The sequence below is a fragment of the Cibotium barometz genome, chromosome 12 (assembly GCF_041138505.1).
Source record: "Cibotium barometz isolate CiBa-2024 chromosome 12, ASM4113850v1, whole genome shotgun sequence".
NCBI classification, from domain to species: domain Eukaryota; kingdom Viridiplantae; phylum Streptophyta; class Polypodiopsida; order Cyatheales; family Cibotiaceae; genus Cibotium; species Cibotium barometz.
Genome location: NC_141057.1, coordinates 57311801 through 57325699, shown reverse-complemented (window position 1 = coordinate 57325699; position 13899 = coordinate 57311801). Strand labels below are relative to the sequence as shown.

Genomic DNA, 13899 nt, shown 5'->3' with positions numbered 1-13899 from the left:
TCAAGGATGGGCATTTCATTTACAAAACAAAATGATACTTGTTCTTTCACTTTAGTTACCAAACCAAACATTCTTCGTGTAGCTCTCCCACGATATTGCTCAAACAAAGAAGTCAAATCATCGATTTCTCTACTTATGGCAAGTGACACCCTTCTCTCATTGTGACACATATTGTACTTTTCATCTCTAGTTAATAGGTGGAAAAAAGGCGACTATTAGATGAGTTCAACAGAAGGCATATTAAATTTCATCTCTATCACATTTTCACTTACAAAGGGGTGCCATAAAAAGGATTACTAGAAGTAAATTACAATTAGAATAAGAAAAGTGTACACTTTATTCATGAAAAAGTCATCATAAAAGGTTTTTACAAACAAGGTTTGAACATTTAGGGTTTTATACAAAGTCAACCCCATTATTGAAAGTATTGATTTAAGAAACTTGCAAGATTCAAATATAGGCCTTGAACACACACAATACATAGGTTTTTATACAATATAGGAAACCCCCCCAGAGTGGAAGTCTTAATTATTTGGATTTCAAGAGCCTTCAAGTTTAGATGAAACACATGACATTGTGGCACCTGATTGATGAGATCAAAGCTGTAATGTTCAATAAAAGAACATCACAAATTGATGTTTCCACATATTAGATATGATATTTTTTCAATGTGAACAGTCTTATGAGCACACCACCAATAGCAATAGAAGTGGCACCCATAGTTAATGATATGATCCCTGCGTATTCTGTACCAAATTGTGATATGTTCACTTGCTTGTCTAGATAGAGGTATAAGTATTGGTACAAATTTTTTCCACATACGTGGTACAATGCTCGAACTGGAGAAAGAACCACCTAGTGCAAAATCATGAATAATTATGGTTACATGAGACTCATGAAGATCATACGAGGAAATGTTGAGCCCTTGAAAAGTAAAATGTAGCATATATCTAACAATGGTAGACGTAAATCATACCTGATAGGCATGAGGCAACCAATGACTTTTTCCCATGGCATAGAAAAGGTTGTCTAAAAACCACTCACTATGTGTAGATGCGACCACATCATCAACAATTATTGTGCCGCCAAGAGTGAATGGGTTGTACAATCCTTTCTTGTGGATGAAACTCAATCCTAGCAAAAATTAAATCTATTATATGTTATTGAATTCTTCAACTATGCTTTCTTTGCGTAATGAGCACAATTTGATTCTATTCCCACATCAATTCAAAATGAGTAAATGACGTTCGGAGTTTCTAGCATTTGAACGCTCATAAAAGAATGTATTCACTTACTTGTGACTTGAAAGAGGGAAAGACCATGCTTGTTACATGTTGTAGCCCACATCTTGTCACCGAGTTCTAGGCCTTGAGCTCGCTTGAATAAAATCGTCCCATTGCCTGCAAAATGTAATTGCACACATTGATTCTTCCTAATGGTTACAAGTGTCAAGCAAAGGCTAATATGGAGCAATGAAATGGTGCGCCAAATGGTTGTAAAGTTGGTGCACAACTCTACTTGAATGGGTATCATTTTGTGTCATCGTGTTGCATAGCCATGTGGCTACACTTTTTCACATGATAAGCTAGTTTTGTTGCATAGATAGTTTTATTATCTTTATGGTTCTGCCCTTAATTGCATTGGTAAGTCTATCCCAACAGTTTGTTTTTTTGAAGGATAGTTTAGTTGTGTAGACCTTTGTTTGATTATCATGCTCGGCCTATTCTATTTCCATAGTGTCTTTTATTGAAGGATAACCATTCTTGTAGCATTGTTTACATGTATTTTGAATATCTCTTACCTACGTATGAGCTAAGATTAAAGAAATGCAAAAAGTACTTTTTGTCAATGTATGCACGTACGTGATGCATGCACATTATTTTATCTCTGAGTTTGAAATTGCACAGAGAAAGGAATATCATAGATTATGCTCAGGCTTCCATCTAACTATGCAAGGTTTACATTTGTGTTACCATAGTTAAGAGTCGGAGAGAGAAAATGCATAATCCATGATCCTCCACTACAATCGTCAAAATCAAAAGAATTGAGATAAATATGCTTAATTACCAGTTGTGGTTGGTACGAAATGTCCAGGACTCAGCAATAAACACCTAGTGCAAACAGGTGGAAACTCATTCAAGGGTGCTAATGTAATATTAAGAAATAATCCAATCGAGTTTGCATCAGCATGGCCAAACGCATAGACACTGTCAAAGTGGAGGAGGCCGTTTGATCGCCAGACACCAACCTAGTGTATGCAAATACAGAGACATAGTTCCAATTTTAGTGAGTAAATAATCCTCGCACAAGGGCAAAGTGTGTACACACTGGACAAAGTGCATATTAAACATGATCATTTCTTAGTGAAATAGGAGTAGCCAACAATAACACTAGTGTAACAATGACAATTATTATGCTGCTTGCCTTGTCACCGATGGCGAGCTCGGAGATGAGTTTACGTTGTCCTGCTTCAATCATCACCATGGAATCACCTGAATGGAAGAGTAGAACCTTAGAATTGTACTGGGGTATATAGTATCAATCTTCGAAATGGATCGATTCATGGTCCCCTTGCACGTGCGCACATGCACGTGTTCTTTATTTTTAGTTTTACGTGTAGGGAATCTTGGCGAGTTGTAGCATTTTCCACGCATTTTCTTCATACATCCTTACCAGGAAAGCACTGGACAGCTGCCAAGACAGGCTGACAAGCTATTGCACCTGCCATTGCGGAAACGAAGACCACGCCTAGCGCACAAAAAGCCCCTAAGATGTTAAATCCAGGGCATATTTCCGTAGAAAGAGCGGCACCGCCTATAATCCCGCCCGCTAAACCTGTGTGAATTGTCCAGGTAAAGAGTTAGTCTTTATTAGGCTGTCTTGTCTTGTATGTGGGAGAGTCTAGAGAGCCACAATGGCACAGAGAGTGTGAGAGCGCGAACCTGCATCGAAGCAATTCGGGGTGTCGTCCTGGAGGAGCTTCCTTTCTCCAACACCCGTTAATGCATTAGCAGTATTCTGAGCCTGCATGGCCCCCTGCAGGTACATATTTACGTCGTCGCCGGTGGTATACAATTGGCAGCCCAGCGACTGAGCATTCTCATCGCACACCACCTGTTACACATAATTTGCAGCTATAGATCAGTTTCAGTAATTAGAATGAGTTCCAGATCACTGTGCGCAAGGCTGGTAAAATGCCTTTCATCCGATATGGATGGAGTGTATCATATGCCAATAAGCTAAGAACCATTTGCACTGATCACTCACAGCGTTGCTTCTGCCGTTTTCATCTGTGTATACCAGCTCCACACCCTGTGGCGATGCGCTTGAAGCGTCACAGCCGCCAGTCGCTTGAACCTGCACGCGCGAGCACGTTTCGCTTACACGTTGCAACATTAACGTTGAATTTCATGAAACACATAAAAGCTGATTGAAGCGAAGTCGAAAGGCCCTAATTCTCGAACCTGGAATGTGTGCTCTTTTTGGGATGCACCTTCCGTTACCGTTGCCTGGATAGATAATTGCCCAGACTCTATCAAACGGCATGCAGACTCCACAGCGTCGGCTGGAATAGCGCCCACAAACACGCCAGGGCTGCCAGGAGGAAGTAGCGAATTGGCAACAATGCTAATCCAGGTCGCAAGTCTTCCGTTTGGGTTGATGTCTTGGGGTCTCGTTATTGTGAATTCCAACTGCGCCGTGCAGGTGGGCAGCGCACATATTAATGCTGTGATGGAACAAACCACTACAACGACAATCTGCTGGCAGCTGCGTGGAGTGACATGGCCGGGCATAGTTGCCATGGGTATAATCGTACGAGATCAGATGAGTTATGCTACAAGTTTTGCACTCCTGCTTTTAAGCTTGGGCTGATCGTCCAGGCAGGCGTCGAACAATGGGGATGCGCTCAACTTAGGAGACAATTAGGACGATTAACCCAAAGCAGCTCTTAGGATAAGGAATGCTCCCTGGTGTCCCGACTCCCCAGTGTCGCAACTCTCGATGAAGTGGGTATACTCAGGCCTGTTCACATTCCCAGGTGACTGGTGCAACAGTGATGTTCTAGAACTTGGAAAGTGCCACCCTCTCTCTTGACTGCGGACAAATCGAGCACATGAACGGCTTACGTTTTCACAATGCTGCGGCCTTTCCTATAATTAGATTTACAGTGTTTGCCATTGCACAAAGAACCTATGGGACCCTCCAACTATTATTGGACCTATTAGTCTCCTTTCATAACCAACTTGGTGATGCCTTTCTTCTTTATTAAGGCTACAATTATCTATTATTACCAACACGTAATGCATGCATAGTGTACATCAAAAGAGCTCATTATTTTGTATTCTAGTTGTTGCTTCTAGTTTGGAAATGGAAGGATGAATATTGCAATCATATGTATTAGTTTGTGCATTGGTATGTGTTCTCCTGGAGAAAACTTTTAGCTTCTGACCTAGTTCTTTTTCCATTACCATTGGCCTATTCTAGTTGTTGCTTCTAGTTTGGAAATGGAAGGATGAATATTGCAATCATATGTATTAGTTTGTGCATTGGTATGTGTTCTCCTGGAGAAAACTTTTAGCTTCTGACCTAGTTCTTTTTCCATTACCATTGGCCTTTTTATAGTCTCCTTGTACTTATCCTTGTTGAAATTATTGGCCCTTTACACCTTGCTTCTATCGTTATTGCGTTCAACGAATTAAGCATTTAGATTTCTAGAGTGGTTGGCACAACATCCTAGTATTTTTTGCACCCCTCCTCTGTTTATTTTTATGATTTTTGAGGAGAGTAAACAATTGTATACAAAAATCCACTAATCAAATCATAAATCACTCGGGACCTTCAACTTATGCCAAAGATTCAATTGGTGATATCATTTATAAAAAATCCATGGAAATCTCCATCAAGAAGCTATGACATGAGGGGTCTGTCTTGATAGAATCAACTTTGATTGAAATTTTGCAAGGAATTAAGCCTTATGTAATGCAAAGATTGCAACATATAACATTGTGTCATGTTGTTGGTGATTGTGGTGGATGAATGTGATTCCATGAAATTTCAATCAACTTTGATTGAAATTTTGCAGGAGTTAACCCTTATGTAATGCACAAACTGCAACATCTAACATTGTATGACGTTGTTGGCAACTATGGTGGATGAATGTGATTCCATGAAATGGTTGTGATGAGGCACTTAGCCTTCTTGTGGAAACAACATTGTGGATGCATTCCTCATAGTTTCGAAAGCTCTAGGAGTAGCCATCCTTGGTATGGCTCAATGAGCATCACCTCACCTACACACCCCTTGTAAAACATTCTTATGCTTTCCATATGTTCGATGAATGAGTCACAATTTATACAATTTTGAGTGCTCTTGAAGATATTTTAAAATAGTGGTGAAGAAGGTGATCTTTGTCTTTTCCTCATCCAAATGATATGCAATCTTTCATAGATTTGCTATAGCTTTAGGAAATTCATGAGCCACATAGATATTTGATGGTTAATGCATTGTATATTGAACTCGCGAGCAGAGAAGATCAGAGAGACAAGGTGACAATAGCGAGATGGGCAAAAAGCGAGTTTTTTGAGCGAGATTTTAGGTGAGCTTTTTTTACCACCACCTAATTGCTAGTACTCTTAGTACACTTATTCCTCTCTCTCTCTCTCTCTCTCTCTCTCTCTCTCTCTCTCTCTCTCTCTCTCTCATTATTATTACCTCTGTGTGAGTGAGTGTGTGTGTGTGTGTGTGTGTGTGTGTGTGTGTGTTAATCATGCTCTCAACAACATTATTATTACATCTCTCTCTTTATCGACTAGCAATTAATGCATACACATCCATTCAACCTTGTTTAAATCAAAATTCCATTTTTACTTCACATTAATCTCTCTAAGCTAGCACTACTTTTTTTAATGTTCTTCCATTAACTTGTTTTGTGAAACAAAATCTGAGTGTCCCTCGATGGACAACTAATCGTCTCATGTAAGGCAATCACTGTGAAAGGAGGAAGTTCTAAGCAAAGTTTCCTTATATGTGGTCAAGATTATGTACGTGTTTGGGGGAATATCTACCATTATCTCCATATTGTCATCCACAAATAATGTCGCATTAGGATCAAAGTGAGGCCATTGGATTTGATTGATGCATTTCTTGAATACGGGCCTACCCCCTCTTGCCTCTATAGGAACTGCAATGCATTTTCTCTAGCTATATTGGAAGACATAGAAGGCTTGATGGCCATGGCCTTTGAGGTATTCATCCCTCAATATTTGCATATAACGATGCAATTTGCCCTCTTGCATTGAGCTCCAAATAGCTACATCAAATATTTGGGCAACTTGTAGCATGAACTCTACTACGCTAGATCTTAACACCACCCAATTAGGTCCGAGATCGATGGCTAGGCCTAGCTCGTCTCCTGTAGTCTTCAAACACCTATACAACATCACTCCATTCAAATCCAAAACCACTAGCTTTCTGGAAGCTGGTGGTAGGCTATTGAAACAAAAACATAGATTGTGATTATGAAAATATGGCATGCATGGTACTATTGGAAATTGGAGTTTTTGAACTATTAATAATGCAGGGTACAATACCTACTTTGTGTCTTAGATATCTTTCCTCCATTTCATCACAAAGGCACACGATTCTACACCCCATCCGCACCATCGGTCCCGCCAAATCTCCAACCCCCAGTCGAGGATTGTGTTCCTTGCTTTGGAGAGGTCCTCTATCAACTTCTCCCAGAACTTCTCTCCACACTGAAAGCCACCTACCAAAACACCAAATAACATTTGACATTTTCTTTATTATTCATTTGTTGAAATATACAAGTCATGTTGAATAAATACCTCACATGGGTCTCCCCTCCACATTCCAAACCTAGTCTTCCATGTTAATGCCATCCACCATAAAGTCCTCCCAGCCGGTGTTAATAGATGCCCCATGATTGCGATAAACAAGAGCACGTGCATTACGTGCAACTGCACATAGAGATGAGAAATGAAAATTTAACACCCTTAAGCTACCATATGTAGCAACGAAGTTACCATGGAAGAGTAATCCAAGAAAAATTCTAGCATGATACATGTACATACCTCTCTACTCTCTTGGACAAATATTGGCATCCTGCAATGAACAGCCTGCAAATCAATTATTTTTTAGAGATCTACAAATCATGTTGCGAACAACCTTTGTCATGACAAGGTGTAGTAAAGATGACATTATCCCAAGAAGAATAATGACACCATCGTCTGCCAACAAACGGGTCACAACATGGAATATATTTGTGGTCTCACCTATGGAGCCAATATTCCATGCACCCACATGTCCCATCCCATGTGCTTGCAACTGACAAGGAATGCAAGCCACCATCATCTAGCACACACTGTCCATTGGCTTGTCATCCAACAAAGCCATTTTTCCATTGTTGACCTCCTTGAGTGTCTCCAACAAGTGGTTAAAGCCTCGATATTCAATTTTTAGCATCAATGCTATCATTGTGTCTAATGCATTACAATCCACAATTTATGGCAAGATATACTGTGTGGTAGTGTCTATTTGCATAGGTGAAGTTGTCTAAACTCTATATTTTTTCCAAAGATCCACTTGCACCCCACCTACACACATGGAAAACACTTTGTATTAATGGCATGCCTTACTTATCGAATATGCATACTTTACACTTGCGAGGTCTTTGTTGCTTGGAAGTGATGCTCACTTGTTGTTGGCTCATGCACTATGTGCTCCATCTCGCTAGCACCTATTCCTCATTCAAGAGGTCTGCTTTCTTAGTCTAGCATTGTGGCACTACTTTGTGTGATCATTTTTCTTTGACCTGCTTTGATTTTTGTTTGCAATTAGGTGGCTAATTCCAAAGTTGTCCACGCTTAAGCCATGGTCTCTTTTGCTATGCCCACTCCTGTACCCACACTATAAGGGATCAGTCATTTTGACGTTTATACCGACATCAATAACAAAGAAACTGATTTTTTTGGGAGTAAATTTCGACGGTATTTACGTCAAAATTAACACATCGAGATAAGTGTCGATATATTGTTACGCAAGTAACATCATTGTATTCCATTCATTATAGGCCGTGGGCCAACAAGGAGAAATAGGGCTAGAGGGCTAAGGCCAAGTTTTAGGGTTGAACCTCCCTTCAAAAGGTCTTTGTATAAAAGCCAAGGTTGTTGACTTTGGTCTTCATTCCTTCATTTGCTGGAGTTGGAATAGAGAAGAGCTTCCATCACTCTTGTGTTGTTGTCTTGTCTCCTTTCTTTTCCTTTACTTTTGCTTGTTGCTATGCATACGATCGGTTCCCCATTCACCACGCTCACGATTCTCCCTTCTATTCTTCTCATTCCCTTTCCCCCTACGATCGCGTAGTAGCTTAGATCGAATCCGAGGACAGTGCCCGTGACAACACCGCGCAGCTGCAAGTCGACCAGCTCCCACAAGGAAGTTGCTTGGAGGTTGAGCTCTCTGAAGCGGCTTGGTTGAATATCCCCACGACACGTTGGTCTCCGTCAAAGAAGACTTAACAAATTTTGGCGCTACTGCCGGGGAGGTAAGCAACCTTGCTTGGTTTTTGCTGTTGTTTTCCTTGTTAATACCCATCAACCTAGTTAAACACGACAAGAAGCTTAGCAGTGCATTACCAATGAAGCCAAATCTACAACATGTTAAGCGACGAAATGTAGTACCAACTTCCTACGCCACAACCAATACAGGTGACGACGGGGTGGCTATGTGGAATCTAACCTTCAATGGTTACGATATGTCCAAGCAGCCATGGCCGATCATGAATTCACAGAGGATTGGGGTAGAAGGATGGAAGAGATCCTGATTCCAGTAGGATCCCTGGAGATAGAAGAGTCATCTTCAGAAGGGCGAGAACAGAAGGAAGATAGGGGTGAGAAAGAAATTCCAACTTCTAGAAAACCCAAGGAACCCATCGAAACCTCGCCTAAGAAACAATGTAAGCCACAACCCGAACCAGCAGCGAAGAAAATGTCATCATCTAACAAGAAGTCTCGCCCATCTCTACTGAATCGAGCTTCAGATAAGTCGCTGGAAGAGGAAGACCACAAAGATGTCCCGGTACATTTTAAATCCTATTCCATACAAGACCGAGACATATTTTGTGAGAAAGCTAAACGTATTGCAGACACATATGACAATGGAGTCTATGAAGGGCCTGCAAAAGTTAAAGAAGTCAATTTGGCTGGGCCTGGAGAGACCCCTAAACCAGTCTTTGTGTCAGTAGACCTCACTAAGGAGGAAGAAAGTGATTTGATCACTTTACTCAAGGAATATAAGGATTGTTTTGCCTGGTCTTACGAGGACATGAAGGGTGTGCCAGCAGAAGTGGTGCAACACACGATCCCCATACGAGATGACGCGAAGCCAATGCAACAACGACCTTATGATATGAATCCCAAATATGAAACGATAGTAAAAGAGGAGATTGACAAGCTTCTAGATGCGGGATTCATATATGAAATCGAGCATACCGAATGGGTGTCTCCCATTGTAATTGTAACGAAGAAGAATGGTAAAATACGAGTGTGTGTTGACCTCAAAAAGGTCAATGCAGCCACAGTTAGGGATCATTATCCCTTGCCATTCACTGAACATGTGCTCGAAAGGGTGGCAGGCCATGAAGCATATAGTTTCTTAGATGGATTCTCTGGATACAACCAAGTGTCCATCGATCCCAAGGATCAACACAAGACAGCCTTTGCCACAACATGGGGTGTGTTTGCGTATCGAAAGATGCCATTTGGTTTAACTAATGCCCCAGCAATGTTTCAAAGACTGATGAGTACGGCTTTCAAAGAGTACTTATGTGTTTGGCTAGAAATCTTTCTAGATGATCTATGCATTTACTCGCGATGGCTAAAACACCTGAAATATTTACGAATGGTCTTTGAGCGATGCAGATTATATATGATTTCACTGAACCCACTAAAGTGGCAATTTTGGGTGACACGGTGTTATCCTAAGTCATGTGGTGTCCAAGAATGGGATCTCCACAGACTTCAACAAAATCAAGTTAATCCTGGAGTTACCCCCACCAACAAATTTTAAAGGTGTTCAATGATTCACTGGATACACTAGGTATTACCGGAGATCCATCTACATGTACGCAGAACTAGCTCGACCGCTGTACCGTTTGTTAATCGACTTTGTATGGACAGATGAATGCCAAAAGGCATATGATGCCTTGAAACGAGCTTTAGCATCAGCACCAATCCTACGTGCACCAAACTGGGATTTGATATTCCATGTTCATATTGATGCATCTAACTTTGCAATAGGTTGTGTGTTAGCTCAGTCTGGCAAGCATAAGCTTGATTATCCTTGTTAAGCCTTCTTTGGACGGAGACTAACGTGTCGTGGGGATCTTGCAGCTGGCCGCTTGAGGGTGCTCAACCTCCAAGCCACTTCCTTGTGAGAGCTGGTTCACTTGAAGTTATTGCGGTGTTGTCACAGGCACCGTCCTCGGATTCGATCTAAGCTACTACAATCGTAGGGGGAGAGAGAAGAAGAAGAAGAATAGAGGGGAGAACGTGAGCATGGTGAAGGGGAAACGATCGTATGCGTAGCAACAAAGCAAGAGTGCATGAAAAGAAAGGAGACAATACACAAAGTGGTGAAGCTCTTCTCTATTCCAATCTCAAGCAAATGAAGGAATGAAGACCAAAGTCAACATCCTTGGCTTTTATACAAAGACCTTTTGAAGGGAGGTTCAACCCTAAAATTTCCCTAAACCCTTTTAGCTTCTAATAAATCCCTTTTTGTGGCCCACGGCCTATAATGAATGGAATACAATGATATGGACTATGTTACTTGCGTAACATGGGAGACTAACGTGTCGTGGGGATCTTGCAGCTGGCCGCTTGAGGGTGCTCAACCTCCAAGCCACTTCCTTGTGAGAGCTGGTTCACTTGAAGTTGTTGCGGTGTTGTCATGGGCACCGTCCTCGGATTCGATCTAAGCTACTACGCAATCGTAGGGGGAGAGAGAAGAAGAAGAATAGAGGGGAGAACGTGAGCGTGGTGAAGGGGAAACGATCGTATGCGTAGCAACAAAGCAAGAGTGCATGAAAAGAAAGGAGACAATACACAAAGTGGTGAAGCTCTTCTCCATTCCAATCTCAAGCAAATGAAGGAATGAAGACCAAAGTCAACATCCTTGGCTTTTATACAAAGACCTTTTGAAGGGAGGTTCAACCCTAAAATTGCCCTAAACCCTTTTAGCTTCTAATAAATCCCTTTTTGTGGCCCACGGCCTATAATGAATGGAATACAATGATATGGACTTTGTTACTTGCGTAACAATCCTATATATTTTGCGAGTGGCCAGCTGAACAATGCTGAAAGAAATTACACCACTACCGAACGAGAAGGATTGTCAATGCTATATGCGGTGAAAAAATTCAGGCATTACTTAGACACACAACATGTGGGAAAGGAAACAGATACACAAGAACCTACTTCCGCAAGGGCAGTAGAACCACAAGAACCTGTTCTCCACCCAAGAGATACAAGGATCGAAGAGCATACTGAACCGGATATCATCAAGGACACTACGACAATGCTCAAAGACCTTGCACAAACAGTCATCGCAACGACATCGCAAGTCAAAATGCCACCAACATTAACGATGTCAGCTACAAGGTATGCCACTTGGATTTTCAATTCCTTACCCTAAGCCAAGTGTCGCATCTTAAATAAGTGATTAGGTAGGTCAATACCTAAGCTAGGGCACAATTTTGTTAAGCCAACATTCTAGGGTCCTTAGCAAAAACCACTTTCCAAGGGCAGGTCCATATATGCACAAGCACTCACAATGAGAAGGTCCAGCCCAAGTCCAAGTCAAGGTCAACAACCAAATAGGTGCTAGAAGCACAACACCTTTATCAAATATCTTAAGCACTTACAAGGGTCAGCACATTCCAGCACACACATCTGCCTTATCACATAAATAGGATGAATGCACATGGCCAGAGGTCAAAATTGTCAAAGACAATAGTACAACATAATTGCAGGGCTGCAGGTGCTAAGGTTATTGCAGCGCTGCAATAACCGATGTCTATCAAAATGTGTTCCAAAGTGTTCTAACCCTTCAGTACATTGAAAATCAAAGGCCTAGCACAGTGGAAGGTCAAAATCAGTGCAACAAGGGCCAAAAATCAGGGCGCTGCAATATAGCAGCATTGCATCAGGACTATGCAAAGTGCCACCAAAAGTCATACAGGCAGTACCCAGGACATATACAAGACCCATCAAACATTCCAAGGACAATCAGTCACCAAGATAAGACAGGTATGCATTGAATGATGATCCTGATGCAATAACAGCTAATGCATCGGCATCCATGATTCAACATGTGAAAGTGCAACCAAGGGTTCTTAATGGTTATATTGTGCCTAAGTAATGCCATGAGAGCTCTGGTAGGTCAACTATGTGGTTAGTACATCAAAATATCAACACGCTGCATTAACAGGTTAATGCATCAAGTGTTGGACAACTTGTCAAGAGGAGTGACAAACATGCACAGAATGTTCAGTTGAACATGTAATATGACACTCATGACTGTATTGCACCAAGGTAGGCCACAGGTACATCATTATTGGGCACGCTACAATAACAGGTTAATGCATCAACATATGTGAAAGTCGTCAAGAAAAGGGCCAAGTATGCAATGTGAAGTAAGGGTCAAGGTCCCAGAAAAGGTAAAGAACCACTGATTGATTGACACCATCAACAGGGAGCAATTTCATGGAGGCGCTACAATAGCCGATTAATGCAGCAGAACCAACCAAAAATGTCTTTTGACACTGAAGAATTCATCCGAAGACACTTCAACACTCTCCAAGAGGAGGAGACAGAGTTCACAAGTGGACAATCCGAAACTCACTCCCAATTGCCAGGACAATTGGAAGCCGAAGAGGCAAGGGAGCTCGAAGAAGCTCTTCGAATCTCGGCCCAAGAGGCCATGGAAAGATAGAAAAAGAAGGCAAAGTCTGCACACAAGGCACCGCAAGAGATGGGAGAACCTTCGACAGCCAGTGCCATTCCAAAGAAGCGAAAAGCTAGTTCCAAATCCAGTGCCTCCAGCCCAAGCCTAGAACGAGGAATTAAAATAACTACGCATTCTCCATTGGGCCAGGAATGGGTGGAGCAACTGGGCGGGATGGTGGTCCATTCCACCTACATGCACAACTCTACAACAAGGTTCAAGGTGTGTTACCATACTTCAAAATGCTACCAGGCACTCCAAGATCCAGAAGTAGTTCCCCACCTGGACGCATGCGGTCTAGGAAGAATGAGGTTCAAACTGCCATGTTACCTAAATATGAACTATGCTGTACAATTTGTGAAGAACTACAACAGAAACACAAAGCAAACTAAAATTGTCTCCACGGACGGCCAAGAAAGGACTCACCCTCAGCATGGATGCGGTAAGAAACGCATATGCTTTGGATGTTGTAGCTGAACCGTATGTCGACCTCAGGAAGTTGGGAAATAAGCTGGAAGGTGCTGCGAATTACGAGAGTCACAAGCAAAGAGGAGGGGTTAAGTTCGTGGACATATCACCACACCTCCAGAAGGCCGCTAGGGTACTCAGGTTGCTAACAAGGGTTGAGCCGTCGGACCACCACAACATCATCCCGGCCAATCATTTGTTACAGCTTCATAAACCACAACAGCATGTAACAAACGGGGCCGATTATTTCTATCAAAAACTAGACAAAGTGTGTGCACAGCATAACAACATCATTCAACATCCAATGTTGTTGATGCCACTGTTGTGTCACCTCGCTGCGTGGAAACTAGACAAAACCACATTTGGCTTTGCGGACAGGAATAGGGCCGAGCTTCAAGACCTAGTGCC

At 41.9% G+C, this 13899-nt stretch overlaps 1 protein-coding gene across 1 annotated transcript; it reads right to left on the bottom strand.

Moving 5' to 3' along the window:
* Window positions 1–514: 514 nt before the first annotated feature.
* On the bottom strand, window positions 515–3905 carry LOC147633626 (uncharacterized). Its single transcript, XM_086805885.1, has 9 exons — window positions 3465–3905; window positions 3268–3357; window positions 2943–3114; window positions 2674–2835; window positions 2425–2492; window positions 2068–2248; window positions 1296–1400; window positions 977–1134; window positions 515–855 (listed from the first exon to the last, which is right to left on the bottom strand). Exons 1-9 carry the CDS (start codon window positions 3801–3803, stop codon window positions 649–651), a joined length of 1482 nt encoding a protein of 493 aa, XP_086662011.1. The 5' UTR covers window positions 3804–3905; the 3' UTR covers window positions 515–648.
* Between the last annotated feature and the right edge of the window lie 9994 nt (window positions 3906–13899).